Below are 24,414 nucleotides of genomic sequence, written 5' to 3' on the forward strand. Positions count from 1 at the left end.
CTCAGGCAGTCACGCTCTCCAGGGTCTTTGCTCTGAGCCTCATGCTCCTCTGCAGGCAGAACCACTGCTGCTTGGAGCTGAAGGGAGATCTTGGTCATGAAACTGTCCAGTAGTTTTATACAAATGAGTGATTTGGCTCAGGCATTTGAAAACTTGATTAAGTGATGACTCATTGGTAGGAAGCAGGTCTGGTGGTTTGATTGGATAATGCCTCCTGTTTGTGTAAACTGTGAGACAGAACACACCTTGGTTCACACTCAGGCCCTCCGTGGGAGGACACACGTGGCGCAGGACACAGGGAGGGCCCGGCCGTGGCCGCCTGCTTCTGAGGCTTGTGTTCCCCGGGGGGTCTGCTCCACCTCCTCTGCTAGCTGTCACCTGCTTCTAATAGTGGAACTTCCAGTTTTTCTTTCCTGATTTAGAATCACTACAAAGAATAGTGTTAGGAGCAAGATTGAGCCCATCAGAAAGATTTCCCCTTGTTCACTTTGTCAGATGAGAAAGTGATTTCATCGGTGATGAACTATATGCTCCAGTCCTGATAATTTCAGGACGCTTTAATTTTTGAGTCCCCCCCGCCCCCGGTTGCAAATTATTTAACATTTCTGGTTCTAGGAGTTCTTTGTATTCTTTTATTTTTTTTAAGATTTTATTTATTCGAGAGTGTGAGCAGGAATGCAAGTGAATGAACAGAGGGAGAGGGAGAAGCAGGCTCCGCCCTGAGCAAGGAGCCTGATGAGGGGCTCAGTCCCAGGGTGCTGAGCCGACCCCGGCCAATGGCTGACCGGCTGAGCCCCCCAGGTGCCCGGTGACTAGACTTCTGAAGCATCAGTTGCAGCTACTGTAGAGTCTGCAGTAACATGTGTCATTCATTCATTCATTCATTCATTCATTCATTCATTCATTCATTCATTATTTTTTTATTGGTGTTCAATTTGCCAACATACAGAATAACACCCAGTGCTCATCCCGTCAAGTGCCCCCCTCAGTGCTCGCCACCCAGTCACCCCCATCCCCTGCCCTCCTCCCCTTCCATCACCCCTAGTTCGTTTCCCAGAGTTAGGAGTCTTCCATGTTCTGTCTCCCTTTCTGATATTTCCTACCCATTTCTTCTCCCTTCCCCTCTATTCCCTTTCACTATTTTTAGGTCGCGCCCAGCCATCCCTCCAGCCGCTCTGACATGATCACTTGTGCACTCTGTCCTCTCTCTACTTTCAAGGCTTTCTCTTTGTTTTAGCATGAACTTAAGTGGTTGACTAAAGAAGTCGCTGAATTTGAGCTTTGCCCCCCCAGGTTCTGTGCTGTGCTCCCTCTAACATAGCTGTGGACAATCTGGTGGAGCGCCTGGCTCGGTGTAAGCAGAAGATCCTGCGCCTCGGGCACCCTGCCCGCCTCCTGGAGTCCATTCAGCAGCATTCCCTCGATGCGGTGTTAGCGCGGAGTGACAATGCCCAGATTGTTGCAGACATCAGAAAGGACATTGATCAGGCCTTTGTACGTACCTCCTACCAGCGACCACTCTGCATGCTTTTTGATCCACAGTTTTTCCTGGGAGCCAATTTTGTCTGTGCTCCTCTTCACTTTTCCTTTGCCTCTATCAATTCATTTAAGAATTTCAAACATAGGGGCGGTAGGGGGTGGTGCCTGGGAGGCTCAGTCTGTTAAGCGTCTGACTCTTGATCTCAGTGCAGGTTCTGATCTCAGGGTTGTGAGTTCAGGCCATGAGTTGGGCTCCACACTGGGCATGGAGCCTACTTAAAAAAAAAAGAATTTCAAACATCAGAACTGCCCATTAAAAGGGTTCCCCCCCCGCCCCAGTTGTATTAAGAAATTAAGGACTGCCCACTTTTGATAGAAACTGTACTCAGCACTTAATAGGGTGTCAGCTGTTTACAAAGTAGTTTTGGGAGGAGGTGAGAGGTCATCTTAAAGAAGACATGTCTCTAAACATCCCCTAGGTCTGATAATATTGGCAAGAAAAAACCCAGGAACCTGATAATAAAAATTCAAAAATTCATCTTCCCAAATTTTGGTCCATTTACACTCTCCCTGTGGAAGAGAGGCAGTGGGTGACAGGATAATTGGAGACGTGTTAAGTCTTGCAGTCTGGTACATTGGCGCTCGCTGGTTCTCTGATTTACCATCCCCTTCCTTTGTTCACAGTCAGCTGGTCTCATGGCCTCACATTGCTGCTCCTCTGTGTCCTGGTCCCACAGGGCTGGGGCTGTGAGTCTGCCTTCCCATGGGTGCGGAATAGTGGGATGGCACTCGAGATGCCAGTGTGCACCCAGCAGATCTGAGGACAGGCTGAGAGCATGTCAATTGAGGGTAGAGGGGATAGGAGTATGCCCGGATGGTATTGCCTCCACCGCAGATGTGGATGACTGCCTTTCTTGTTTCCATTTGTAATCAGTGCTTTTCAGGGTCTTCCCCATAAGGGAGGCACAGTAAGGCCCCCCAGTCAACCCTGCCGTATCCAGTTCTCCAAAGCAGAAATCACAGTTAGGAAGGGTATCTTGGGCATCCCGGGTGGCTCAGCGGTTTAGTGCTGCTTTTAACCCAGGGCCTGATCCTGGAGACCTGGGATCGAGTCCCACATCAGGCTCCCTTCATGGAGCCTGCTTCTCCCTCTGCCTGTGTCTCTGCCCCTCTCTCTCTCTCTGTGTCTCATGAATGAATAAATAAAATCTTAAAAAAAAAAAGGGTGTCTTTTTTAAGATTTTATTTATTTGAGAGAGAGTGAGCTTCTGAGTGCTGAGGAGAGGTAGAGGATGAGAAAGAAACAGGGTCCTTACTAAGCAGGGAGCCCAACTTGGGGTTCAACCCTAGGACCCAGAGATCATGACCCAAGCTGAAGGCAGATGCTTCACCGTCTGAGCTAACCAGCTGCCTCTAGGAAAAGTGTCTTCTTTAGTATTACAGAAAGTCGAGGCTTAGATACACATTTTATAGGTTGAGAAAAGTTTGTTACTCTCTTGGCAAATATGGAATAACAACTGAAGTGTATAGCCTCTTCTCTGTGAGCAGCTAAAACCCAAATCCTGGGATGGCAGGTGCTCTTTCTTGCCAAGAGCATGTGCGGTGACTGCTCAGGGTAGGGTGGGGTCCCATTTCTGGTTTCATCTGAGTTACAGTTCTTTTTTTTTTTTTTTTCCTGAGTTACAGTTCTAAGCACTGTCTGGTTTGAGGACCTGGACTCTGCCCCGCTCCCTCCCCCGTGCGGGTAACACTGGCAGTAAGGCCACAGGGTGTCAAGTGCTGGGTCACCTGTGTGTATCTGTTGTTCCTTTCAGATGGATTCTTTTTTTTTTTTTTTTTAAAGATTTTTTAAATTTATTCATGAGAGACACAGAGAGAGAGAGAGGCAGACACAGGCAGAGGGAGAAGCAGGCTCCATGCAGGGAGCCCGATGTGAGACTCAATCCTGGGTCTCCAGGATCACTCCCTGGACCGAAGGTGGTGCTAAACCACTGAGCCACCCGGGCTGCCCATCAAACGGATTCTTGACATTTTAGCGCCTCTCAAGCTTAATGAAGTGGACCAGCTGGTTATAAACAGGAGCACTTCATGAAAGAGAAAGAGCTAAGTAGGTGCGAAATCACGTGCAAGCATTTATGTGTTATTGGCTTTCCTTTGTAGGTGAACAACAGGCAGACCCAGGATAGGAGAGAGAAGAGTAGTGTTTGGAATGAAGTCAAGCTGTTAAGGAAAGAGCTGAAGGAGAGGGAGGAAGCCGCGATGCTGGAGAGCCTCACTTCGGCAGCGGTGGTGCTGGCGACCAACACTGGTGAGGGGAGCGGGTCCGCCCTCAGCAAGGCTTCCTAGAGGGGCCGGGAGGGGTCTTCTCCCTTCCCTGTTTCTGGCGGGGTTTGTGTAGAGCTGTCCATAAATGGTGGGATTCACCATGGAAGTCTTCAGGGCCTGGAGTGTTCCTTATGAGGAGGTTTTCAATGACCAACTCAGTTTAATCCATATTGATTCAGGGATATTCAGGTTTCCTCTTCTTGAGCCAGGTAGTGTCTTCAAGGAACTCGTTCATTTAATCTAACGGATCAAATTCATAGGTCTAAACTTGTTCTTAATATCCACTTATGTTACAAATACCTGTGGCATCTGTAATGGTGTCACTGGTTTCATTCCTGATACCGGGAATACGGAAATCAGGTTCTCTTCCCTCCCCGGGGCTTGTTGTTACTGTTTGGTTTGTTTAGTGACTTCCCTGAGCTGATTCTGAGATGCCTGCATTGTTGTCCCCAGCGGCCACTGAAGCCTGCCAGCACAGAGGGCAGGGGAGGATCGCACAGATTGCCTCCCATGATGGAAGTGGCACATCTGCGGGTCTTGGCTGAGGGCCTCTGTGTGTTGGGGGCACACGTTCAGAGCTCAGCCAGGCGCTTCACAGCTCTCGGGCCTCGCTTCCTTTTGGTGTGAAGCCAGAGGTGAACCAGCCATGAGCGCTTCGGGGCTCCTGGGGTTTTGTGTGAGCACACACACAGCCCGACGTGTGTAGATCGCCTTCTGGGCCCCCAGGGTCAGGTTGGAGCTTCTCTACCCCTTGTGGATATCTCATTCCCTCACTCTTCCTTTGAGGCTTTCCGGTTACGTCTCGCTCCCTCCAGCTGTTGTGCATTGCCTCAGAGATTCATGGTTTTGGGCAAATGCTTGGGGAGAGGGCTTTCTGCGTCGGGGGTGCTCCCAGCCCCTATAGGGCTGATGGAGCCTGGTGTTTGGAGTGTTGAGGTGGCCTTTGGCTAGGAGCACACTGCCTCACACATGAACACAGGTGGGCTGTAACACGAGGTTTTTAATGTCCTTCCTGAGTTTTTATTCCAAGACGCACGCTTCTTACACTGTCTTAACGCTGGACTGGATTCTGAACCGACAGGTCTGTTGGCATGTCTTGCAGTGTGTTCACAGCTGCTAGGACGCAGACAGCCAGCAACTTCTGTAAGGCTCACGGTTCCAATTCCACCAGGTGCCTCTTCTGATGGTCCCCTGAGGTTACTGCCCGATACCCACTTTGATGTGGTGGTCATCGACGAGTGTGCGCAGGCTCTGGAAGCTAGCTGCTGGATCCCCCTGCTGAAGGCCAGGAAGTGCATCCTGGCTGGAGATCACAAACAGCTGCCCCCCACCACGGTCTCTCATAAGTAAGACCCCTGCCCGTGTCTCTGTTGCCTCAGCACTCGGCACCGTGCCCAGTTTGGGCCAGTTGAGTGGTTTCCCAGCAGGTCAATGTGCCTGTTCCATCAGGTGGGGTTCGAGGGAGAGCTGCTTCTGTGGGTGGGCCAACTGGCCTCTGGGTTGATCAGCTCCTGGCCTGGCCTGGAGTCTCCCGAGTCCTGACCTGTAGGCACATCCTTTGACTGAGGCCACAAGGAGTGATTCTGTAGATTCTGATCCTGCATGCCGTAGAGATGCAGCAGTCCCTGGTGTTGTGACCAAGCTTGGCCGTCCCAGCCCCTCCTCCTCCACCGCTCTGGCCTCACTGGCCTCCTCTGCCCTTTCTCTCCCCGTCTGGACGGTTCCTTCCCGGACACGGGCTGACCTCACCCTCCTCCGTTCAGTCCTCTCCCGGATGAGCCCTCTTCGTGGCCTCCCGTGTCTCCCTGTGTCCATGTGTCCCTGTTATCTGTAGGTCCCTTGTCACAGCTTCTCAGTGTTTCTGTGGCAGCAGTGTGTTAGTCTGTTCGTTCCCTGGTTGTTCCAACTGGGATGTAAGTTGTGACCAGGACTGGCCTTGTGTAAATGCGCCCAGGGACACCAGCCGTCCCCGAGGCAGGGAATTTCTCCCCACACAGGTGGCTTTCTTCCCGCTCTGCTGCTCCCCAAGATGCTCTTATCCTTCGCTGTGAGTGTGGACAGGTCGCAGTGGAGCTTCTGGCTCCCTTTCTGGGGGCCAGAAGCACAATGCACTGGCATGTCTGTTGGGTGGAACCCACCAGAGGGGAGAGGGGGCCCCCAGAGCAGAGGGGCATTAAGTCAGGATCCGTCGGAGAAGGAGAGCACCTAGCATGGGTCCTCAGAGTGGGTGCAGTGCAGGTGGAGATGGGGCGCTGTGTTTGGGGAGTTGTCCTGACGGGAGGCCTGCCCCCACAGTAGGAGTCGGTGTGGAGACTCCGGGACAGGGGCTCTGTATCCTGCACAGACCTTTGTGTGGAGAGCGTTTGGAGCTGTGCCCTTGGAGCAGGGATGCCCCCATTGGGGGAACTTGTGCCAGGCAGTTCTCTGTTTGTAGCGGGGACTGGTAGCTGCTTTGCTCATGTCTCTGGCATGAATCGTTTTCAGTAGGTATCTGAATTGGAAGAGGTCGACCACGAGGTCTTACAAGCTTACAGAGCAAGGGCCCCTGAAGTATGATCAGGAACTTTGCCCCAGTTTTAGTATCACCGACTGGGATGGAGACGTTGTGCCATGGTGGTGAAGAGGTGCTTCGGCCTCTGCAGCTCACTGGCTGGGCAGCCTTGGGCTGGTCCCTCAACTTCTCTGTGTCTCACTCTCCTCCTGGGGAAGTGGGATGCACAACACTACCCCTTAAGGTTTTGTGAGGATTGAGTGAGTTAACAGCATTAAGAGTGGTTCACAGGAAGCCGTCGGTGAATGTCAGCTGTGGTTACAATTAGTAGTGGGTTACTTGTGGCTGAAGTATGTTGGAGTTTGAAATAATTTGTAACAGTTTGCGGTTGGTACTGTGACAAATCATCACTTGAACAGCATAGATTTATTCGTGATTCTGGAAGTCAGAAGTCCACACTTGGGCTCCGTGGGTTAAAGTCAGGGTGTTGGCAGGGAAGCTCTGGGGGAAGGTTCATGTTTTAGGCTTTTCCAGCTTCTGGAAGTGCCTCACTCTTTCACCTGGGGCCCCTTCTTCACCCGTACAGCCAGCGGGCAGTGTCTTCACTTCTCTGGTCTTGTCTTCTCTGACCCTGACCCTCACCCTGACCCTGACCCTCACCCTCCTGCCTCCCTCTTAGAAGGACCCCCCGATAGCTTTGGGCCTACTGTGACTTCACACACACAGGTACGGTCACGTGTTCACAGGTCCCAGGATGTGGGCGTCTTTGGGGTGAGCACAACCTTAATTTTAGGTCAGAACTTGGGGTGGGGGCATTGGGATCTGAGGTTTGAACACCGCTTTCCTCCCTGGACTCTGGTTTCAGGGCAGACTTGGAAACTCAGGCTCCCCTTTCCGGTTCCTGTCTTGGCACAGGGCTGCCCTGGCGGGGCTGTCACTCAGCCTGATGGAGCGCCTGGCTGAGGAGCATGGCGTGCGTGTGGTGCGGACACTGACGGTGCAGTACCGCATGCACCAGGCCATCATGCGGTGGGCCTCGGAGGCCCTGTACCATGGGCAGCTCACAGCCCACCCTTCCGTGGCTGGGCACCTTCTGCGGTGAGTGCTTCGGTTCTGCCCCACCTGGCCTACCCTGAGTCCCGCATTCAGTGGAGAGTCTAGAGTAAAAGTCACCTCTGAGGCTGGCTTTCAGGCGGGAGGGCCTTACTCTGCAGGGCTGTTTTGGGGTGCTCAGTCTCTGAGGTTCTTCATGTCCCCTGTTTCCCGTGGGAATAGGCTGTGCCAGAGGGAGTAAAGAGAGACTCGAGTTCTGTCATTAGGGCTTCAGCTCTGCTTTATTGCCCTGGGCTCATGTGTTCAGTCTCCACCTGCATGCAGGGACCTCCCGGGAGTGGCTGCCACAGAGGAAACAGGCATCCCCCTGCTGCTCGTGGACACAGCCGGCTGCGGGCTGTTTGAACTCGAAGAGGATGACGACCAGTCTAAGGGGAACCCTGGTGAGCTCGCTGGGACAGGGCCAGTGTTCTAGCTTCATCAGACCCTGAGCTCCTCTTCATGGAAACCTACTGCAGTTGCCAACTTCAGAGGAGCTGAGTAGGGGGGGAGAAGAGAGGAGGTGGGAACACATGTGGCTTTGGGGGAAGGAGTAGGCTTGGGAGGGGGCATGAGGCCGCTGTGGTCGGCCTCGTCGGCCTTGGACAAGATCCTGGCTCCCCCATGGTGCCAGCCTGTGTCTTCGTTGGCTCGGTCTGACAACCCTGTAGCTCAGGGCATTACCCCGGGCACGATGTAAGATCCGCTTGTAGGATTGTGTGGACTGCTAAAGAAACTAGCACTGATGATGGGGGTCTGCTCCAAGTGACCTGGCCCACAGCCTGCTTACATCCCTCCAGGTGAAGTGCGCCTTGTCAGTCTGCACATCCAGGCCCTGGTGGATGCTGGTGTCCAGGCAAGCGACATCGCCGTCATCACGCCATACAACCTCCAGGTGTGAGGGGGCCCATTTGTCTGTCTGTGTCGGTGGGGCACAGTCCCCCTAAGTGAAGGGATGGTGTGGTTTATGGTCTCTGACTGTAAACTCTAGGCGGACTGTTCATCTCCTAACTAGATCCAGGGCACACATGACAGTAGCAAGAATCTGTCTCTTTTACTTGCTCTGCTGATGTCAGCCTGCTTCCCTGCTTGGCGTCATTATTCTGGCCAGCTGCCCAGGAGGTCCTGGCTGCCTGGGCTGGCGCCATCCTTACAGAGCAGCCCTGGGGACTGCCTGTCCCATCACAGCCTCTCCCGCAGGGTCTCAGCTTTGGATCTTAGGAATCTGACTTACGTCCCCATCCCTGCACTGGTTGCTGTGGCTGGAGCAGTTCCTCACCCGTCTTTGGGTAGGGGGGCTGGCTCTGTTTCCTGGGCTAAGTGCAGGACAGGCAGTTTGCTGAAGGAAGATCGGGGTGTTGCCTGTTACTGGGTGGGGGGGGAGCAGCAGAAGCAGCCATCACCTGCTCCTTTCTTTTTGGGGTTTCTCATGTTTTCTCTCTCAGTGCCTACATGCTTGTCACTAAAGTCTGTCTTGCTTGGTGGGAAAAATGCAGGTGCAGACAGGAAGGTATCATGAGGTCTGTGGCTCGGTTGCCATCCCTTCCTGGTTTACAGGCATCACACAGAAGGGTGTCTGGGCAGGGGGCTGTCTTGAGCCAGAAGAAATGACGTAACGTCAGTGCTGGGGTGTGAGGCCGCACCTGACCTGTTTATGTGCTGCTTCATGTATTTGCTGACCTGTCAGAAGGCAGTCACGGCCCTTGTGCGGCGTGAGGCCCTCTGCCAAGTACAAGAGCAGCGTCAAGGCCGCCGTGGCCTGAGCTGTGATGTGGACTTGGCCCTGCTTGGTGTTCCAGGTGGACCTGCTCAGACAGAGCCTTGCCCACAGGCACCCCGAGCTTGAAATTAAGTCAGTTGACGGCTTCCAAGGCCGAGAGAAGGAGGCTGTGGTACTGTCCTTCGTCAGATCCAATAGGAAAGGTACGTAGGGGGCAGCCTGGGTGGCTCAGTGGTTTAGCGCTGCCTTCCACCCAGGGCATGATCCTGGAGTCCCGGGATCGAGTCCCGCGTCAGGCTCCCTGCATGGAGCCTGCTTCTCCCTCTGCCTGTGTCTCTGCCTCTCTCTCTCTCTGTTTCTCATGAATAAATAAAATCTTAAAAAAAAAAAAAAAAAAAAAAAAGGAAAGGTACATACGGCTCCACAGAGGCCTCTGGGGAAGCACAGAATAGATTATTCGGAGGGCATACTGGATTTCTGCTGGGGTTGTGCAAGTTGGTGTGAGCGTGGTCTCTGTGAGCTTGGCGTGGGGCAAGAGGCAGGCGAGAGATGGGGCCAGAGGTGGGGTGCAGCAGGGCTCTGACCAGAGCCCACGTGAAGTGGGCTCATCCTTCGCGCTTTCCCTGCTGCTGGCTGCAGTCACCCCCCGGGCTGGGCTGGGGAAAGAGACGAGCAGCCGTATCCAGACCATGTACTGTGGAGCCAGACTTGGTAAGCCATGGGCGGGCAGCAGGATGGGCAGCAGGAGGTCTGCACAGGTGCCCGGGGTGGCCCAGCAGGCGGCGGTGCGGCAGTGGGCCGGTGGTTGGTGGAGAAGGGACGTCGGACGATCCCCTTGGTGATCCTTATCACTCAGGTGCCGGAGTTGACCACCTGTTCCTTAGTTTCGGGTCTGCCGCTCAGCCCTGGCTTGTTCCTAGGTGAGGTGGGCTTCCTTGCTGAGGACCGGAGGATCAACGTTGCCGTCACCCGTGCTCGGCGCCACGTGGCAGTTGTGTGCGATTCTCGCACTGTTAGCAACCATGCCTTCTTGAAGACCCTGGTGGATCACTTCACAGAGCACGGGGAGGTGCGCACTGCCTTTGAATATCTTGATGACATCATCCCTGAAAACTACTCCCACGAGAGTTCCCAGGGCCACGGACAAGCTGGTGCGAAACCCCAAAGCTCTGCGGCATTGTCCAGGAAGCCTCCTGGGAGCCGGCCTCAGGAGGGGGCCCAGGAAGGGGCCCAGGAGGCCAGAGCAGCTGCTGGGCTGGAGCGGAAGAGGCGGGGTGGGAAGCCCTCGGTCCCTGAGGTCCCTTCTCAGCCCAGCCTCAATGGAGGCAGCCCAGAGGAAGCGGGGAGCAGAGACCATGCAGACCACTTCAGGGCCATGATTGCGGAGTTTGTGGCGAGTGAGAAAACTCAGTTGGAGTTTCCTCCTTCCCTGAACTCACACGACAGGATGTGGGTCCATCAGATCGCCGAAGAGCACGGACTGAGACATGACAGCACTGGGACGGGGAAGAAGAGGTTCATCACTGTGAGCAAGAGAGCCCCTCCTGCCCCGTCTGCGCCGTCTGCGCCGCCTGCCCCACCTGCCCCGCCGCCTGCAGCAGGGGTCGGCAGCATAGCCCCTGTCGGTCCCACAGCCCCCAGCCCCACACAGACCAAGCCCCCTCTTGGGGAGCAGAGTGGCCAGGACCCCCTGAATTTAAAGGCCCTGCACCTGGAAAGACTGCAGAGAGAGAAGAGCCGGCAGGAGCGGCCAGCCATGGAGGGGCAGCAGGCCCCGCACTCAGGGCCACGCACGCTACCTGAGAGGAAGAAGAAGAAAGAGGCAAAAGGTAAGTGGGGTCACGTAATGGGAGTCCAGCTTGGCGCCCTGTGCCTGGGGTGTCTGCCCCACATGAAGCCTGCCTGCCACCCTCAGACTCAGGACTTCCTCTTGTTGCTCCTGCTCTGGTTCTGCATCTTGCACCTTGTGTTTAACTGGTCTGGTATGAACTCCCTGAGGGCAGTGGTTGGTCGCGGTGACCTTTGCGGCCCCGGGGCCTCAGGCAGCGCCTGGCAGGTGGGAAGCCCTCAGGGTGCATTTAGTGCAGGGGAAGAGCCAGGACGGGGGAGCTGAGGACAGTGTCCAGGAGCCGTTGGGTGATCTCAGATGTCCGTGCTGGGTGATAGCTGTCCCACATCCCAGCTCCTATCTTGCGCTGCAGTCGCTGTGCACTGGTGTGCTTGGTGGGTCTCTCTGCTCTGCCCCTTGCTCTGCAGTGTGATTGAGCATCCACGTGAACTGAGCTTGAAGGCCTGGATTTTCTGGAGGCCTCTGGGTAATCTCTTACTCCAGTTGTTGCTCTCTGAACAAGACCACCAAACCATCCACATCTTTTTTTTCTTTGAATTTCTGGGAGCAAAGCTGCACAAACATGACTCTTGGTCTTTGAGAGCAGCCCCAGGGTCTGAGGCCATACCTTACTGGTTTTGTGGTATTTAGTGAGCAGCTACTATGTGCCTGCTTTGTGCCAGGGAGTAAAGTCACCCCTGCTCTCCAGGAACCAACGTTCTGGCAGAAGAAAGAGAAGTTAAGTACCTATTTAAACCACATTGAGAAAATGGTTAGTGCCGTAAAGGGCAGGTGCTGGGACACGATGACGGGAGGACCTGGCCTTCCTTCTGGGAGGTGTGTGGCATGGTTACTTGAAGACTGTGTTCTGGGGAGACTTAGCCCCGCTTTGAAGTGTTTCTTGAAGCAGCGGCCACCTTCAGAATTCATCTTGCCACTCAGAGTCAGAACATGACCTGTCCAGTCAGTCTCTAGACTCTGTGCTGAGGTTCCAGCAGCTGAGAAGTAGAGGCCAGTCTGAACGTGCCCCTGGGGCCATGGCTGGAGGCCCTGTCGGGTAGGGTGCCGCTGAATGCGTCAGTGGCTGCCTGCCCCTCAGGAGGGTTGGGGGAATGACAGGCACTTGGTCCTGCCCGATAAGCAGTCAGGACTCTTGGGAGATCTCGTTTCTGGACTGGGGCCTGAACACTCCTGTGTGCCTGGTCCCTGCATCTTGTCTGTTTCCTGAGGATGCTGACAAGTGGCGAGCACCTTGTCAGTCCTTCCCTAAGCCTCCTGCTGCTGCTCCTGGGCACGAGCATGTCTTTCCCTCCCCTGCCCTCTGATGCCCAGCAGGCTGGCATGTTGTGAGTGCAGTAGAGCCCGTCTGGGGTCGGGGACGGGCTTGGGGCCCCTCCCCGTTTACAGAGGATGGTGGCAGAGTTGCATCTGCACGGAAAGACTGGTGTGGCTGCAGCCGACCAAGGTGCCTGTAGACCAGTGGGGCTTTCTGAGTGAGGTCATGGTTGCCCCTGGGTCCTTCTGAGGCTGACCATCCTGACCTGTGTGCTTGGCGCTGCGGCATGCCTAGTATACGGAATTAACTCCAGGAAATGGCATGCCGGCATGTCCTGTCTGTTCCTGTCCCCCAGATCATTGAGGACAGCTGCCTCGTGGGAGCCTTCCAGTGTTTTCTGCATGTCCATGTTTGGAGTGCACAAATACATTTTACAGAATTAAAGTTATGCATGATCTCCTGTTTCTTTTCCACTTTTGAGCATTTTCTAGTAACTTAAAAAGGTTTCTCCATACCTGGTCAGGAAGGCTGAGGTCCCCTGACGTCGTTATCTGTGAATACACTGGTTTGTCCAGCTGTTTTCCTGCTATGGTTCACGTCGTAAGGAACGTCCTCGTAGTTAGATGTTTTCTTGATTAAAGCAAATGGACTTTTAGGGGCACTGTGTGTGCACTGATTTCCTTCTAGGAAGTCCGCATGTTGCCCACACCTCCTAGCAGGGACTGGTTATTAGCTCCCTGAGGAAGGGCCACTCTTGGCTGAACAGATGCCAGGCTTGAGTGAGGGTCATTTGCCTGTTTGCTGTGAACAGAAAGTGGGAAGCTGGGCACAGCAGCTTGGCAGGGCAGCCACGGGTCCAGCAGTGGGGTTCTCATCCCACTGTGTTCTTCCCTGTTTGAGCGACCCTTTTCTTTCTCTAGGACACGCGGCTGTAGATTTGCCCAGCGAGGAGGACTTTGATGCCCTGGTTGCGGCTGCCGTGAAGGCAGATAACACCTGCGGCCTCGCTAAGTGCACAGCCAGCGTGGTGACCCTGGGCCAGCTCTGCCAGCACTGTGGCCGCCGGTTCTGCCTCAGCCACCACCTGCCCGAGGTATGGCGACCCTCCGGGAGCTCAGATGGCAGAGTGCGGGGGGGTGGTGGTGGTGGTGCTTTGTCTCCAGGGCTTAGGCCCTGGGCAGATGTGCTCCACACACAAACAGTGGCTGGTCAGAAGCACTGAATATTTTTGAGTGGACACAGACTCATACTCTGCTTTAGGCATGAGGAAGTAAAATGTCACACTTGCCAAGTCGCCACCAAGTTGGTGGGAATTCTGGGTAGAGGGGATTTTGTTTTAGTGTCTTTGGGTTTATCAGTGGGTTAGCATAGGGAAGGTGGGAGGTGGGGCCTCTGGCCCATGGTCTGAAATGGGCTGGCTGCCCAGTTGCTGCTTCATTCATTTCTTGAGCACATGTGGATCTCCTCTGCCAGGTGTGGGTTGCTGGGGGCCAGAGCAGGGTTCACCTCTGCTCCAGGCGGGGACCCGTGGGGACTTGGGTATGAGAGCTGTGTCTGGTGCCACAACATGCTGACCGTGTTGAGAGAGGTTCTGGCGCCAAGCTGGCAGCAGGGATGGGGGCTGGGTGGGGGAGGGCATATATGAAGGCCCCAGGGAGGGGGTGCCCTTGTGCAGCTGGGAGCAGAGCCAGAGGCAGGGTGATGGAATGGAGGCTGAGAAGCCTGTGCACCGAGCAGTTGAGCTCTGCTTCTGGAGGCCGAGGGGAGCATTGGAGGTTTCAGCACCACCACGTTGTGGGAGCCCTGGCTGCAGTGCAGGGAAGGCTCAGGGCAAGGCTGGGAGGTCCTGGGGTGGGTCGTGAGGAGCATGGAGGGATGGACTTGGGCCCTGAACTGGTTGTGGGTCACGACAAGAAGGGTAAGGAGGACCTAGAGGGGCCCTTGGGTTTCTGGTTTGGGCCAGTGGGAGGATGGCAGTGGGACTGTCGGAGGTGGGTGGGAAGGGCAGGCGTGGGGAGGGCATGTGGTGCCTGGGGTGTCACCGTCCTGGATGAGCTGCATGGGGATTCTGGTGGTGTCCCACCCTGGGCAGGGGTCCCCTCTCCACCCCTTACTCCTGCCCCAGTCCCCTTCCCACCTTCACTTGTGCACACACGCACATGCACATGTGCACAGTCTGTGTTCATATCTGTTTGACAAAGTGTGTGGTGTTTTAGAAAGATGTTTTTCTAGGATGTTTAGAAATTGTCTTATGGAGGTTTGAGGGACTAGCTTGCATTACTGGCATAGCCTATGTGGGCCCCTGGTGTGGGGTAGCTCTGGCTGCAGGGGCCAGTGGGCTGTGCGTTTCCCGTGTGGTCGGTGGAAGTGTTATGGGGAGCGCTAGCACAGTGTCCTGTCTGACACGAGATGCTGGCTGCGGGCAGGGCTCCAAGTCTGTCACAAGTCTACGGTCAATGGGATGAGGCTGTGCAGAAATGGCATGGGGCTGGGTGGCAGGGATTCGGCCTCGAGCACTAGCTCTATCACCTGCTCCCTTTGTCACATGGGCAAATGAACTCTGCCTCAGCCCTGAGCCACTTGCCCCACATGTTCATTGGGTGGTGTGCCTCAGCCCTCACCCCTGACCGAGGTGCAGTGAGGAGCGGGGGATGCAGGATGTGGGACACGGGGCCACATGGAAAGGATGATGCAGCATGGCTGTCTGTGGGAGAGCTGTGGTGGGCGGCCCATGAGCCTCGAGCGGCAGGGGTGGGGACAGACACTGTGCAGGTGGCAGGCTGCCAGGGTCTCTGAGCTGTGCACAGGGCTGGGGGAGCTGGCGGGCTAGGTCCACACTGGTTCCATGGGCAATTCCCTTCCCTTCGTCTGTGCAGCATGGAAGCAGGCTTTCCAGAAGGAACCGTGTTATGCACGTTGTACACTGGCTGTAGTACCTGGTGCAGGGGATGTGCTCAGAAGGTTTCCTTCTTTCAAAAACAGGAGTTACGTGAGAGTTTCCTGAAAACACAGGGGCATGTCACCAGCTCATGCACATTTTGGAGCTCCCGTGACAGGCCTAGTGTTGGGATCAGATTAAAGAACACAGCTTTTTGCCCAGAGGGGACGTGATTGTACTTGGGCTACGTGCTTGAGGAAAGACATGTTGCTTCCAGGGGCATGACTTGTGTGTTGACTTTCTGCTTTTCAAACACCACTGCTGGTGGGCCTCTGTGTGTTTGTCACCCATACCCAAAGTGATGTCCCCCTGTCAGGGAGGTTGTGGGGATCTAGCCATGCGACAGCGTTTTCTCAGAGGATGGTTTGGGCTGAGCTGAAGGCAGAGATGGAGGGCAGGGTGTGGGTGCTTCCTCTAGCCCCCCTCCATGGCAGCCTGCTGGTGAGGGCTCAGGTGCAGGAAGGGTAGGCAGCCCCTCCAAAACCTCGTGATGGGGCGTCATGGTCCCCAAGCTCTGCAGTGGGCAGAATTGCAGGCTGTTTGTCCCTGTTTGGCTTAGCACTCACCACTGTGTCTCCTCTCCCCCCAGATCCATGGCTGTGGGGAGAGGGCTCGCGCCCACGCCCGGCAGAGAATCAGCCGGGAAGGAGTCCTCTATGCCGGCAGTGGGACCAAGGACAGGTCCCTGGACCCAGCCAAGAGGGCCCAGCTCCAGAGGAGGCTGGATAAGAAGCTGGATGAGCTGACCAGCCAGAGGAAGAGTAAACGGAAGGAGAAGGAAAAGTGAAGAGCTAGTTCTTCACATGCTGCTCCAGAGCTCCTGCCTCTGAAAAAAACAGTGAGGGCAAGCTTTCTGCTTCCTTGTACTGCTTCTGGTGACAGTGTGCAACCTGACCCACCTGCCTGTATCAGAGTCGGGTGGGGGACACGGTGTCTGGGAGGAAGGAGGTGAGATTGTCTAACCTGAAAGCTCTTGGAAGAGGGTGCCTGGGCGTGCAGTCAGTGCCACATGGCCCTCTCTGGACGTGGTGTAGGTAGGCCCAGGCATGCCACGTTCCCCTTCTGCCTTGGACCGTTTCTTGGTCTGTTCCTTCCTTCCAAGTCAGAACCGAAATCCCACCATCTGAACTTCGGGTGTTGTCATGAGGGTCCCCCTCAAACTATGTCACCCTTCCTGGATCCAATACCCTCTCAAGCTTCATACAAGGAAATTCCTGCTTTTGGGGGCTGGCCAGCTTTCAGCCACCAGAATGAGGGAGAGCACTTGAAAAGTCAGATCACGTACCTGGAGATGGCATCTGAGAGCACCAGGCACTTCTCCCATGTGCCCCGACTAGCTGTGACTTTACTCAGTCCAGTTTCCATCTGTGTCCTGTTCCTGGCCGGGTGCGGTGACCCGACCTGGTCCTGCAGGGCAGCAGACTCAGCTCCGGCTGTGAGGTCTGGAGGCCCGCTGGGGCATGGTTTATGAAGGCGCCCTGGCCTGTGCGAGCCTGTGCAGGTGGCGGTCACGGAAAGGAGCTGTCCTAGAGCAGCCGCGTGGCCGACACAAAGCCGGAGCCCTCCCACGGGTGTTCTTTGCCAGCTGCTTCATTGAGGAGAACCTCAGGTCGTTATATTTTAGTCTCAGAGTTTTATTTGTTTAAATGGGATATAAATTATTTAAGAGTGAAATAAAGATCCATGCACATCTCCCACGTTGTTTGTTATGTGTCTCTGGTGAACGTGCTTTCTCCTTTGTGCTCACTGTGTCTCTCCTGGAGTGGCCCAGGGCTCAGGGTGAGCCGACGTTTGCTATAGGTGCTGGGCATCCAGAAGGTGCTGGCAGCGTTCAGAGCAAGGAGGTGGGTGTGCGGGCCACTGCGGGGGCCTTGTCCCTGTTCACAGATGACAAAGGGGAGAGAAATACCTCTTTCTGCTTGACTTTTCTAATTAGAATGAGTTTGAAATTGGGAAGGCTGGGGTGATAAACTGGTACAAACCATACCAGCCTCCGTGAAGAGATGATTGGAGAGAGGCTGCTATCCAAGGGAAGAAAGGGGCAGGCGTCAGAGACAGTGCCTCCCTGGGGCCCCGGGGCTCTGCCCTGTGGGCTCAGATCTGCTGCCCCTCATGTCCACAGTCCAGGGTCTGGCCCTCCCGCTTTCGCCCGATGCGCAATGTCCTCTGCCTTCCGCCCCTGCCAGACACTCCTCATGCAGACTTTGTACCTGCTGACCCTAAATGCCATTTATGTTCCTGTGACCTCAGCCTCCCCGACCAGGCGTTCAAGAGGTCTGTGTTATCCCCAGGAGCCTCCCATATCTTATCCTGCCACTGGCCCCCAAGTGCCATTTATTCAGCATATTTATGGACTGTGTTTTTGGCGCCAGGCCACACACTTGGACCACACTTGGCCCACAGTGCTGGGCCACATTCTGTTGGGGACAGCCCATTCCTTGCCCAGGCCTGATGCCCTCCCTGCCACCATGGCCCCCCCACCTCCCCTCTACGTGGGTGCCTCCCTTGCTCCTGTCAACTGGCTTTAAGACCAAATTATTCAGGAAGGGGAGGTGGTGGGGACCCCAGGCAGTGTGTGTTTGTGTGCCACACATGGTCCATTAGGTGGTTCGTGTCAGCACAGGGGCTGCTGCTGCATGCAGGAGCCGTACAGCATCCCAGACGGAGTTGAAGTTCTCACTGCCCCCCAGCAGCCCCCAGCTGGTGGGAAACAAGGTTGCAAGGTAGTGCGATCTGCGCACACAAAGCAGTGTTTCACCCTTGTCAAGGGGCATGGTGGTAGCTGTCTTGCTGCTGAGGATGCTTGCTTTTTCTCCCTGTCTTTGTGGTAATAAGCCCTGATCCCCTGCCCACAGCTAGGCCTGGTTCAGGGATGGGCAGAGTCCACAAACAGGGCCCATCAGGGTTCTAGAGTGGGATTCACACACAGATGCTGAAATAAAGAGGTTGCCTCTTTTTCCTGAGGGTGGCTGACAGTCACCTTTCCTGCCTCCTAAGGGAAGCCTGTCTGCAGGAGAGAAGGAGGCCAACATAGAAACAGCCAAAAATAGAAGTAGCAAAATAACAATCACGTTGTTTGAGCACCTGGATCCAGCCACACCTGGTCGCCTACCCCTCTCTTCCCAGGGTATCCTTTTTAAGCTGAGGAAAGTCTGCCTTGAGTTTCTGTCACTTGCAGCTAGAATTATCTTTGCTGGTCCAGCTGTGCCTTTGTCTGTGTATCGTATTGGGCATACCCAGACCCAGCACGGAGGCGGTACCAAATCAGGACACTCACGCTCATTAGAGAAGGGGCAGGTGCTGTTCCTTCATCCACGTGCTCCCGCCCATGGGCCATCCTGCCAGGAAGAGCTTGAAGTAGAGGAAGGAGGGCAATGCAGCGTGGGCTGGGGCCGTGGGAGGCCTCGAAATCAGAAGGTCCTGAGTCTGCGCGCTGACTTCATGGAATGTGGCATCAGCAAGTGTCTGCCTCTCTGAGCTCGTCTGCTCATCGCTGATGGGGCAGAGAACAGTCTTCACCTTGCCGACAGGTCCACAGAATGATCCTTGGGCAGTGTCATGTGATGCAAGACCTGAGTCTGGGTTAGCGGGCTCGGTGGCGGTGCCCAGCCTAGGGTTCCCTGACCACCACGCCCACCTGCTCCTGCACGGAGCCTGCACCCTCCATCGCTGACCTCCACTCAGGCTGGTCTTGACGCATCGTTAAAATATCAGAGTTGACCGTTGCAACAGCAGAAGTTTCCATTTCTCGTCCCAGAGAGACCTTGTTAGGACAATGTTTGTAACTGGCTGCCTCAGAAATGCCCTCCAGTTGGCCTGGACAGGGTAGCCCAAAAAAAGGGAAAAAAACATGCCAAGCCAAACATCTTCCCAGGCAGTGAGGGTGGTGTTGCTGGTCACCTGCAGGCTGCAGCCCCTCCCGGAGGAGCAGCCCAAGGTTGGGGAGTCCCTTCTGGGTGGGCATGCTTCCCTCAGGAGGCATGGAGCTGGGAGCCCTGTCTTTTCTCCTTTGGGGGTGAGGGGGTGATGTGGCACAGGATGGAGTCCCAGCTTGGAGCATGTCAACCTGGGGGTTCATTCAAGATTCACCCCATATGGGCCATGTGGCTTGTGACTCTGTTTCCCCATCTGTAAAGTGGGTAAATAGCAGGACATGTCTCCCAGGGTTGCTGTGGAGGTGAAATGCATTCAGGTCACAGGGCGACGGACACCATGCCTGACCCTTCCATGCCAAGGAGTGTCCGCAAAGCTGTAGGTATCAGGGGGGCGCCCTGTGCAGGTTGGACATACAAGGGGAGGGCGCCCAGGGCCCCAGGAGCCGGTCAGCTGCCAGCAGGAGTTGCTGGTACATTGAGCCCTGGTACTCCACGTGGGCATGCTGAGCTTCCTTTGCAATGACGGGGCTCACTCTCACCCCTGCCGCCAGGCCAGCCCCGCTCTGTGTTTACCTGGGTTGTTTGGAGCGTTACCCAGAGGGACCAGTGGGCGATGGGCACCGTGCTGCTCTGGGACGTTTGAGGCCCCAGTTATAACCTGGCACTTAAAAGGAACTGCGTTGTGTGCCAGGAGCATTGCAAAAACCGCAGCCTTATTTGGTCTGGAAACTTCTTTGCGTGGAGGAAAAGTGGAACAAGGAAGCAGACTTCTCATCTGGGCGGGCAGATTCTTAATTGTGCTGGGATGGGGTGTTCAGTCCCAGGATTGTTTTGCTCTCGTTCCTCTGTCTGTAGCTGCCTGGGCCCTGGGCTCCCTCTGCGCCCCCCTCGGCTGCCGGTGCGCCCTTCTGTTGTGCAGCGTTGCCGAGGTGCAATTGCCACACGGTAAAGTCCACCCACCGCGGGTGTGCAGCTCAGCAGGGTCCGCCCGCTGCCACCCTACCCGGCTCCCGTCTGACGTTGTCAGGCCGGCACATTCCCTTCCATCCTTAGTTTGCTGAGGGTTTCTCTATGCATTTATTTATTTACTTGCTTATATGTTTTTTTTATTACGCCTTTTAAAAAAAATCATGAATAGACTTTGGACTTCATGCACCTGTTGAGACAGCCATGTGGGGTGTGTCCTTTATCCTGTTAATATGGCCTATGCATTAATTGACTTTTGAATGTTAAACCAACCTGGAACTCCTGGATAAATCCCACTTGGTCATGGCGTTTAATGTATGTATATATTGTTGATAGGGGCACATGGTCGGCAATATTTGGAAACCACGGTTTTGGGGGCTGCTCCAAATCAGAAGTGACTCTCCCGTGGGGGCAGCCAAGCTTGGGTTCTTTTCATGAAATGAGACACGGGGGTGTTGGGACTTGGAGAAACAGACCCACCAAAGGGTTTCTCACGCTCCTTCTTCCCCGCTGGACGCAGTGCCCAGACCATCCTCGGTGCTTGTGCCACTTGTGTTAGGCCTCATCCCGGGCTTCAGCATTCGGGTGGTCCCGACCCGGCTGGCCCGCTCGTCTCTTGTGGCCGGACCGCAGCAGACTCCCGTGTGAGGCCGTGCAGGGTGGGCTTTGGGGGCGAGGTGGGGCTGCAGCTTTTGTGCCTGCCCGTCGGGTCATGCACTCGGGCTGTGGCCACTCAGAGGAAGGCATGCCCGCGATGCCCGCGATGCCGTGGGGGCTGCTAGCGGCCCTGGCTGTGGGCGGGGTTGGGGGTGGGGAGGTGGGGGTGCCAGGGCGAGATCACACAGCCCACCCTATGCAGGGAATTTCTGGTCCGTCCTCCTTGGCGCACGACGGGGCATCCTGCTGTCTTTTACACTTGTTCCTCGAGTGGAGAGGACAGAGCTCGTGGCTTGCTCCTCCCTGTTGTTCTCCGTGCTTTGCACACTGAGACTATGCAGCCGAGCCCTAGCAAACCCCATCCCACACGCAGGCTTGCTTGCTCTGAATGTACGAGAAAACACCTGCGGGTCGTTGAGCAGGGAGGGCCTTGGGAGCCGGGACTGACCTCACCTCTGGCTTCTACCACCTCTGGCGTCCAGCGTGTGGACGTGGACACGCAGCTGCCTTCCAGGGAAGGGAAGACAGGCTTCCCCCACAGCCTGCTCAAGAACAACGGTCCTGAACGCCGAGGCAGCGGGAGGCCCAGGCCCCATGGCGGGATGGGGGTGAACCCAGCCTCCGTCATGGAGGGCAGCCCATTTTGCAGGAGGTCAAGGTGACATGGCAACATTTTGCTAAGAGGCACTGCCCCCTCCTGACACTCAGCAGTGATACACAGAATGGAAAAAGTTTTAAAAACATGGAGCCACCCTCAAAAGAAGATAAACATCCCTGTTTTCCAGAAACCAAACAGGGCCATGGGGGTGTGGATGCTGTGGGCCTGTGAGGTGCCTGCCTGGCCTGGCGAGAGGCAGGAGGTGCCTTCCTCGGGGTGGCAGGGATGGAAGGGGCCGATTCTCTGGTGGGATCGGAGCCAGGTTCACACTCTGGAACTTGGAGCTGGGGCAGGACTTCTGGATTCATCAGAGAAGGAAAGAGTGTTCCTGTGACTATGGCTGCCTGAGAAATGTACCCAGGACTGTGGTGTGAGCAACCGTTCACCATGCTCATGGGTTCTGGGGCTCGGCGGTTCAGACAGGGCAGGTTTAATTAAGAGGCCAGCCCTTTGCCTCAGGGGGACAAGCAGAGCTGCCGTGGGGTCAGGCTGACGACCCCTGTTTCCAAGATCGTGTCTTCACCTGACCTGCCCTGAGCCCACCCCACTTCCCTCCTTCTTCTCCCCAGCAGCGTCTCCCAATTATCCCCGCGCACTCGAGTCCCACCTCAGGCTTGTACCACGCACCATGGAGCCTTGGAGCTAAAAATGCTCGGTGTCCACCAAGGGATCCCCACTGATGATCTGCTTTGCTATCTTCCCCCGATCACGTCTCCACATGGATATTTAAGGGGCATCTCAAACTCACCGTGTCCAAATCTGAGCGGCCCGATCTGCCCCTCGGTAGCAGGCTGAATGGTGACCCCCAAAAGACATGTCCACGTTCTAATACCCAGAATACCTGTGGATGTGAACTTACTTGAATAAAGGGTCTGCAGAGGTAATTAAGGATCTTGAGATGAGATCTTCCTGGTGGCCGGGGGACCCTAAATCCAATGACAGTTGTCTTTCTAAGAGACACATGGGACAGACACCCAAGAGGAGGAGATGACTGTGTGAGGTCAAGGGCAGAGGCCACAGAGCACCTGGGGCCCCAGAAGGTGGAAAAGGCAGGAAGGACCCCCCCATCCCTTCCACCCCCTGCCACCAGAGCCTTCAGAAGGAGCGTGCCCACACCTTGATTTTGGACTTTTAGGAACCCACGAGCGAATATGTTTCTGTTGTTTCAGCCACCTGGTTCATTTGTCACGGCCGCCCTAGGATACTCGATACGCACCTTCCAGGCCTGCAGCTTCATTTCCCAGGCTCCCAGATTCATGTCGTCATCCCGTACACCTGTCTCCCCTGCATCCCACACCGATCTGCCAGCAGCGACTCTTTGCTTGGCCCTCAGAACGTCTCGTGTGCCCCCCATCCCAGCGCTGCCCCCCTCACCCCAAGGACTGTTGCCCCCGCACACTTCTGCTCCAGATCCACTTTGCCTCCTCTGCTCTCTGACTCTGGGCTGATGCTCTGGAGGGGGACTGGGAGTTGGGCGAGAGACGGGGGTCCTCCTTCCCTGTCCATCCTGGTGTTCCTCCAGCAGTGGCAGCTGCCTCCTGTCCAGGCTTCTTCTGGTACTTCCCAAACTAGCTTCTCGCCCGACCTCAGAGACCACCCGGTCCCCCGAGTGCTGTGGGGCCCATTCTGTGAGTGCCCGAGTTCTGGATGCCCTCCTTGTGCCCGTCTGTCCTCCGAGGGCTAAAGGTGGTTATTTTCTCTGTGAAATCAGTGTCCTAGATCAGAGCTGCCGTCTGATGCCCTGTGGCTTCCCTTGTTCCTGAGCAGACCCGGCTGATACACTGGCCTTCCAGCCTCCTGCCTCCGTTCTCAGCCAGGCAGGCAGGGGGGTCGTAGTGCTTGGCTGCCCATCACAGTGAGACAAGCAGGGTCTCTGGAGTTTGGGGTGACATTTCGAAGCTTCGCCAAATGGAACACAGAGCTTCATCACAACCGCCCTTACTTGTCTGCCCACGCTGCTTGCCTTGTGCTTTGTCTTGTACCTACACGTTACTTCCCCGTGGTGAGCCGTGACGTCTGCGTGCTGGGCTGCGACCAGGGTTCTAATCAGAAGTGCAATGAATGGACTTACGGGAGCGGTCAGAGCGAGCAGATGCAGTCCTAGGGAGCCCTGTGGACTGAGCCTTCCATGCAGGGGTTTGCTCGAGGTGTTCAGGGGGCTGGGGCATCCGCCTTGTGGAGTTTCCCAGGAATCAGCTGGCGAGTGTGCGGCCCTGCTCCATCCCCCTGCTGCTAGTGAGGTGCCTCTTGGTGCTTCTGTCCAGGGATGTTTTCTGGAACAGGTATGTGGATTCCTCTCCTCTCTCCCACTTCTCTCCGAGTCCCCTTCCCAGAGCCCCTCTCCTGTGCGAGGCAGAGCTGGACTGCGTTTCTAAGTTTTTTTCCCTCTCCTCTTCCATTTCTACCTCTTGGTCTTTTTGCATGAAATATTCTTTTTTTTTTTTTGAAATATTCTTTTTACAAAATACCCTTCCATCTTCTCTTCCAGCCATTTTAATTAGATTTTAAACATACATTTTTGCCCCCATTTTTACAGTTGAAGAACTATCTTTTTGTGTTCCTGTTGTGCAGTGCCCTCTCTTTGGTCACTGGCTGCTCGGTCCTCGTGGAGGGTGATGTTGGTGTGTTGTGTGAGGTCTGCTTCTTCCTGGCTCATTTTTATTACAGATTCCTTCTGTCTGCCTTTGGCAGGAGGGCTGTCCTCAGGTGCCTGGTGGTTGTGTGCTCGAGTGGCTTGAGGGACTGGACTTTGGGTGTGCGCACGGGCTGGTGACCACAGGTCTGCCACGGAGCCAGCCATCCAGCCGTGGACCTGGGGCAGGTCGGAGCCTAGCGTGACTTTCTCCTGGAACTTGTCAGATCTGAGGTGCTCTGGGGCCTGAGTCCGGGTGCGGCAGGGTCCGCACAGCCACTGTTCATGCTTTCACTGAATGCCCCTGTGTTTGTGTGGGATCCCCAGCGCCCCAGTGGGCCCTGGGCCCTGGAGCACAGGAGCCTGTTTTACCTGTTGCACAGGGAGCCCCGTGTGTTTGTAGGCTTCCTCAAGACGCAGAGGGGCTGGAGGATCTGATTGCTGCTGCTTCTTTTTTAAAAATAATTTTAATTTTTA

The 24,414-nt window shown here is 55.5% G+C and overlaps 1 protein-coding gene across 2 annotated transcripts in view; it reads left to right on the forward strand.

Moving 5' to 3' along the window:
• IGHMBP2 (immunoglobulin mu DNA binding protein 2) overlaps positions 1-16,846 on the forward strand; it is a 24,537-nt gene extending 7,691 nt beyond the window's left edge. Inside the window, exons 6-15 of one of the 2 annotated variants that reach the window (XM_026004225.2) lie at positions 1,294-1,494; positions 3,640-3,787; positions 4,976-5,150; positions 7,211-7,393; positions 7,673-7,791; positions 8,188-8,282; positions 9,187-9,310; positions 10,028-10,936; positions 13,132-13,304; positions 15,739-16,846. In XM_026004225.2, the coding sequence (XP_025860010.2) occupies positions 1,294-1,494; positions 3,640-3,787; positions 4,976-5,150; positions 7,211-7,393; positions 7,673-7,791; positions 8,188-8,282; positions 9,187-9,310; positions 10,028-10,936; positions 13,132-13,304; positions 15,739-15,936 (2,325 nt within the window). In that variant the 3' untranslated portion in view covers positions 15,937-16,846. Of the gene's footprint in view, positions 1-1,293; positions 1,495-3,639; positions 3,788-4,906; positions 5,151-7,210; positions 7,394-7,672; positions 7,792-8,187; positions 8,283-9,186; positions 9,311-10,027; positions 10,937-13,131; positions 13,305-15,738 lie in introns of both variants that reach the window. The other variant, XM_026004223.2, reaches the window with a different exon arrangement.
• Positions 16,847-24,414: the final 7,568 nt, after the last annotated feature.

The sequence above is a fragment of the Vulpes vulpes genome, chromosome 5, assembly GCF_048418805.1.
Source record: "Vulpes vulpes isolate BD-2025 chromosome 5, VulVul3, whole genome shotgun sequence".
Taxonomy (NCBI): domain Eukaryota; kingdom Metazoa; phylum Chordata; class Mammalia; order Carnivora; family Canidae; genus Vulpes; species Vulpes vulpes.